This window comes from Eschrichtius robustus, chromosome 11 (assembly GCF_028021215.1).
Source record: "Eschrichtius robustus isolate mEscRob2 chromosome 11, mEscRob2.pri, whole genome shotgun sequence".
In the NCBI taxonomy this organism is placed as follows: Eukaryota; Metazoa; Chordata; class Mammalia; order Artiodactyla; family Eschrichtiidae; genus Eschrichtius; species Eschrichtius robustus.
Genome location: NC_090834.1, coordinates 102,220,761 through 102,227,061, shown reverse-complemented (window position 1 = coordinate 102,227,061; position 6,301 = coordinate 102,220,761). Strand labels below are relative to the sequence as shown.

The following is a 6,301-nucleotide window of genomic DNA, read 5'->3' as shown; positions in this document are numbered from 1 at the left end:
TATTCTTTATACTTCAGTTTCCTATCTCTAAGTTAGCAATAAGCTTCCCGTGCTCTACTTAGCCACATTTAATTTTTAAGAATCTTCAGAGGAAAAATGTTTCATATATAATTAAAAAGAATGTTCCTTGTTAAGAGTTGGGATTGAGCTCAAAATAAATCAGTCCTGGTACAATCCCCTTCTAGTTGCTCTGCAGAGAAAAAGGACATTGATACATAAGGAAGTAACCAAGATGAAAAGGAGAGAAGAGATACAGCTTAAAGTGAAGAAATGACACAGACCCCCCACATACACACTTTAAAAACTTTATTTATATAAAAAAACTCATTTGTTTTTAAAAGCATTAACAAGAGAGAAAGAAAAACAGAAAAGGTATGGAGCAGAAGACATGCCCCTTAGTAGTGTTCGGTGGGAAGGTGGGATTTTTGGTTCTCTGAAATTGAACGTTTAGTGTTTTTATAAATGAAAAGGAAAAAACAAACAGTTAAAGGTCCCCAAAAGCCCATGGCTGTTCTATTACCCACACCCCACCGACAAAAACAGCACCAGGAAAAGAGCAGAAGAAGACAAGAGAAACCAAGAGTGGAGCCACATCTGGATGGGGGCGATTTCCCCTGTGCAGTATGCTTTTAGGGTCACAGAGAGGAAAAGGCTCCTTTTTGCCAGAAAAGGAGTGGGACGAAATGTGAAGGGGAAAAGGAATAAGGAATTTTAATGCAGAGGGGAAGGGGGGTGGTGGGTTGTGCACTTTTCTCCTACCCCAAAGCCTCAATATATAAAGGAAGGGGGAGAGAGGAGGATAAAGATTTCCAGTTGCATTAAACAGAGCTTTTAGATTAAGGGGAGGAGTAAAAGGCAAGTAAGGGAAAGGATTAAAAAAAAAAAAAAAAAAAAAAATCAACCGCATAGCAGCTGATTCCTCTAGCCCAACCTGCTAATATACACTAAACTGAAAGGAGGAGGTATGGGGTTGGTGGGGGGTCGGGGAGGGGGATATGGACACGACTTCCCTATAACCCCTTCAGAGATGACAATCATTCTGGGCAACTAAGGAGTAAGAGCCACACCACTCACTCCTCCCACCAATCTAATTTGGAGGTTCATCAGAACAGGATTTTTGCAAAATCCCAACATACACAGTTGAGAAAAACCTTCTATGGCTATTATTAGAGGCTATTCCAATTCCCAGTGGAGAGACTGAGGTTCTCTAGGTCACCTCTCCTCTTCTTTCTGCTATTTAGGGCCAAGAAGTAGGTAAGAAAGCAACAAAATATAATTTGCAAAATCATGAGAAATGAGACTGCAGAGGCAAAGAAAGGCACATGGAAGGGAAGGAGGAGATGCACCCCAGGCCAAAGGCACAAAGAAGAGGCAAAGCCAGGGGCGAACCCCACCTTTTTAAGGGTAAAGGGGGCAGGAGTATGTACATCAAGTCCTTTAGTCAGCCAGCCAATCCAGGGAGGAAGCAGGGGAGGATGGGGCTATAAGGGTGAGAAAAAGGAGAAATAAGGGCAGGGGGAAGCCAGCTCTGTAGCTTCCTGCCAGTTTCAGACTAAACGATTCATGTACATTCCTACGAGCTCCTCCTAGAGGCTCTTCTCCTCCCCAGAAGACATCTTTCTGCTCCTTCTCACCCAAAAAGTCTTCCTTGACATATTCTCCTCCTTCTACAGCCTCTTGCAAATGGCCAGGCCAAGTCAGCAGACATTATCACAGGATGGGAGAGGAGGGTTAAGGACAGCCTCAGTAAGGGGCAGCAGCTGCAGCCCAGGGCTGGCATGAGGCGTGGAGAAGAGATGGAGTCTGTAGGTCCTTGATGGTCCCTGCCCTGGAGATGAGGAGGGCAAGGTTTCTTAATCTCAGCTCTAGGAAACCTTCACTTTCTCAAGGGCCCTTGCCAAGTGGTATGTGCCAATGTTGCCGGCCTTCTTTGCTTCAAAAATAGTCATTAGGAATGAAGGAAGAGCTCACGCCCTCCATTCTCCAAAAATGTAAAGGTCCCTTCCCCACCAAGAGAAAAAAAATCTTGCTTAAGAATCATCGGTTTATCAGATTGCTGGACACTGCATATATAGCATATAACTTCCAATTCTTCCCATGGCTTCCAGTGAGGATTCCCACTCTCTCCCTCCCTCCACAGATTGGTCAAGAGTTCCAGGGAGAGCTGGCAAAAAGAGCTAATCTGCAGCAGTTTCTCAAGATATGCATATAACTGAGTCAGGCTTCTTGGGAGTAATTGCAGGGGATCTGGAGGGGGGAGGAGGGACAATTAAGCTTCACTGGAAGAAGTTAGGGAGTTGATGGAAAGAAGGCAGCCACTTAGGGCTACGAGGGCAGGAGGCAGTGTGGCAGTGGGCACAACAGTCCAGCGAAGAAAGGGAAAAATCATCAGTCCATTTCACCACCAAAAAATAAAAGTACATATATTATAAGCCCAGATGTAGCGGAGAGAGTGGTGCTAAATCTTCTGCTGTAGGGAAAAAAGAGAAAGAGATGTTAATAGGGTTGGGAATAAGGAGAACCAAAAGAGAGTTGAGCAAATCTGAAGGGAAGAAAGTAGCACATAATGGAGAATCAGATCACCAGTGGCACGTCCCAGCCTCTTAAGAGGTAACAATCACAGAAGCAGCACCCCCACGCCCCGTGTGGCTGAGACGGATCAGATCAGCATGATTGGCAAACTGCTGGCACACAGAGACCTCCTTCCTCAAGGATGATCTTGGGGGTGGCTGAAGGACATACCATGGGGGCGGTAAGACATTTGGTCCCCCTCATCATCCAAAACCAACACATCCACCTCTTCCTCCAGAGATTCCTGCCCCTCGTCCTGCTGTGAACACATGCAATGTGTTAGTATGAGAGTAAGAAAATAGGAACCTCATGAATGCATGCCAGATCTAGGGAAAATCCCCAAATTTGTAAACTCAAACAAAACAAGGTAATAGTAAGTGAAGGGCAAGATATTCAAAAAAAGGCAGGAACAGAAAGAGAGTAATGTGAGAATAGATCAGTTGGCATTAGTCACATAAGCAACACATTTCTAGCCTTCTTTCTCCCATCTCAACCATCACAGAATAATGGCACAAGAAATCCCAACATGAATCAGAACTCCTACTTTTTCCCTGAAAACCCCTACAAGAAAAGGTGCTGTCTTTCAGTACGTACTTTTTTCCTATTTCACAGAACATGCAGGCTTCAAAACAGAACTAGCCTTAGAAGGACAATAGTATATAAAGAGAATTTACCATCAGGGGCGTTCCCTTCAATGGCTCCATTTCGCCTAGATCCCCAGATCGATCCAGTGTTCTATTGTGGTCTCCTCTCTCATTCAGTGTGGAATAGTTGTTATCTAGTTTAAAAAAAAAAAAAAAAAAGAAGTACAGAGACATGACGTTCCCCTCTAGTGTAAAATATGTATTAAGCAGATAAATGTGATTTAGGCACCTCTTTGGTGAAGCATTTGAGCTTTACCAAAGGCATTAAGGTCAGGTGGTCCTTGACATAAAAAAAACTTACATCTAACTGGGAAGGCAATATATATCATATATGATAATAAAGCTAAACTAAAGAGATCTATGAAGGGTACTGGAATTAGGAGAAGTTAGTGAGGTGAGCTGCCATAGTCAGGAAGGACCTAACAAAGTAGACAGGACTTCAGCCAAGCCTTTGGGGATGAAGAACATTTACAAAGCAATTGGGAAGGACATTCCAATAGGAGGTATTACTAGAGCAAAATAAAAAAGTATAGACTGAAGAGACAGGATAGCAAGTAGACTAGGTGGGCTCAAACAGAGGATACGGAGAGTAAGACAGAGCGAACCTGGCGTCAGACTGTGAAAGGCTGTGGGCAACAGTTTAGGGACACACACTTGACTCTGTATTAACGGGGGAGGCATATGAAGATTTTTTTTTTAACCTCTGAGCATTTGGGAATGCGGGAAAAGGTAGATAGATCAGGTTTTACTGCATTTCCTTGAATCCTTCCAAATGGGATGTCCAGCCAGTGTTCTTCCAGGAAGGTAAATGGTGCGGGTGCTGGAAAGAGCTGCAGAGCCAGATGGTTCTCCTCATCCCACATAATAATACGGATTACTCCATATCCTTAGGCAGGAATTCATCACCTACCTAATGATTTTGTGTTTGAGCCCATACTGCTCATCTGAATTTCTTCCCGATCAGGTTTCTTATCTACAGGGAGTCAGAAAGTTATCCAGGTCAAAAACCAACTCTTCAAAATCTAAACTCATAAAAATTGCTTTCTAGTCTGTCCTCCCTTCCCCCTCCCTCCCATCAAATTTTTACTAAGCACCCACCAGAAGTGCTAGGCTCTAGACAAAGCCCTCATGGGACTCAAAGAGATCCCTTTCCTACAGACTCTAACGTAAGAAACGATTCACTCTAAGCCAGCAGGTTTCAAATTATTTGGTCTCAGGGCCCCTTTATATTCTTAGAAGTTATGAGGATCCAAAGAATGTTCACTGGTGTAGATTACATGTATTAATAGCTACAGTGCTTTTAAATATTTATTTCATTTAACATTTATTTTAAATATTTATTTCATTTAAAAAAAACAATAGATCTATATTCGGAAGCTTTGAACCCCTGCTACACTGAATCTCTGCTAGGGATATAAAGATATGAGTAATGAATAAATCCAAGTTCCTGTTTTCGAGAAGCTTGCAAACTTTTCATAGGGACAGGAAAAGAGCCACAATAAAAGAAGTCCCCAGGGGTGGGCTGCCCTGGGAAGGGCCGACCAGAGGCAAAGCAACTCCTTGCAATTGAGGCAGAGGCTGAAAGAGGTGGACAGGTGAAAGCTATTGACTGCACGGCTTGTGACTGTGTGTACATATACATAAAGACAAAAGCTTGAAGAAAAACTACAATCCTGCAGCCTGTGGACCAAAAACCACAGTTACAGAAAGATAGAGAAGATGAAAAGGCAGAGGGCTATGTACCAGATGAAGGAACAAGAAAAAACCCCAGAAAAACAACTAAATGAAGTGGAGATAGGCAACCTTCCAGAAAAAGAATTCAGAATAATGATAGTGAAGATGATCCAGGACCTCGGAATAAGAATGGAGGCAAAGATTGAGAAGACGCAAGAAATGATTAACAAAGACCTAGAAGAATTAAAGAACAAACAAACAGAGATGACCAATACAATAACTGAAATGAAAACTACACTAGAAGGAATCAATAGCAGAATAACTGAGGCAGAAGAACGGATAAGTGACCTGGAAGACAGAATGGTGGAATTCACTGCTGCGGAACAGACTAAAGAAAAAAGAATGAAAAGAAATGAAGACAGCCTAAGAGACCTCTGGGACAACATTAAACGCAACAACATTCGCATTATAGGGGTCCCAGAAGGAGAAGAGAGAGAGAAAGGACCAGAGAAAATATTTGAAGAGATTATAGTCAAAAACTTCCCTAACATGGGAAAGGAAATAGCCACCCAAGTCCAGGAAGCGCAGAGAGTCCCATACAGAATAAACCCAAGGAGAAACACGCCGAGACACATAGTAATCAAAGTGGCAAAAATTAAAGACAAAGAAAAATTATTGAAAGCAGCAAGGGAAAAACGACAAATAACATACAAGGGAACTCCCATAAAGTTAACAGCTGATTTCTCAGCAGAAACTCTGCAAGCCAGAAGGGAGTGGCATGATATACTTAAAGTGATGAAAGGGAAGAACCTACAACCAAGATTACTCTACCCGGCAAGGATCTCATTTAGATTTGATGGAGAAATCAAAAGCTTTAGAGACAAGCAAAAGCTAAGAGAATTCAGCACCACCAAACCAGCTCTACAACAAATGCTAAAGGAACTTCTCTAAGTGGGAAACACAAGAGAAGAAAAGGACCTACAAAAACAAACCCAAAACAATTAAGAAAATGGTCATAGGAACATACATATCGATAATTACCTTAAACGTGAATGGATTAAATGCCCCAACCAAAAGACATAGACTGGCTGAATGGATACAAAAACAAGACCCATATATATGCTGTCTACAAGAGACCCACTTTAGACCTAGGGACACATACAGACTGAAAGTGAGGGGATGGAAAAAGATATTCCATGCAAATGGAAATCAAAAGAAAGCTGGAGTAGCTATACTCATATCAGATAAAATAGACTTTAAAATAAAGAATGTTACAAGAGACAAGGAAGGACACTACATAATGATCCAGGGATCAATCCAAGGAGAAGATATAACAATTATAAATATATATGCACCCAACATAGGAGCACCTCAATACATAAGGCAACTGCTAACAGCTATAAAAGAGGAAA

The 6,301-nt window shown here is 42.1% G+C and overlaps 1 protein-coding gene across 4 annotated transcripts in view; it reads right to left on the bottom strand.

Annotated features, from left to right (window-relative positions):
• Positions 1-291: 291 nt before the first annotated feature.
• CTNND1 (catenin delta 1) overlaps positions 292-6,301 on the bottom strand; it is a 52,969-nt gene continuing 46,959 nt past the window's right edge. For 3 of the 4 annotated variants that reach the window (XM_068556460.1, XM_068556461.1, XM_068556465.1), the window contains 4 exons: positions 4,126-4,188; positions 3,246-3,349; positions 2,743-2,830; positions 292-2,470 (listed from right to left, as the gene is read on the bottom strand). In XM_068556460.1, coding sequence (XP_068412561.1) covers positions 2,427-2,470; positions 2,743-2,830; positions 3,246-3,349; positions 4,126-4,188 — 299 coding nt within the window. In that variant the 3' untranslated portion in view covers positions 292-2,426. The remainder of the gene's footprint in view (positions 2,471-2,742; positions 2,831-3,245; positions 3,350-4,125; positions 4,189-6,301) is intronic. The other variant, XM_068556464.1, reaches the window with a different exon arrangement.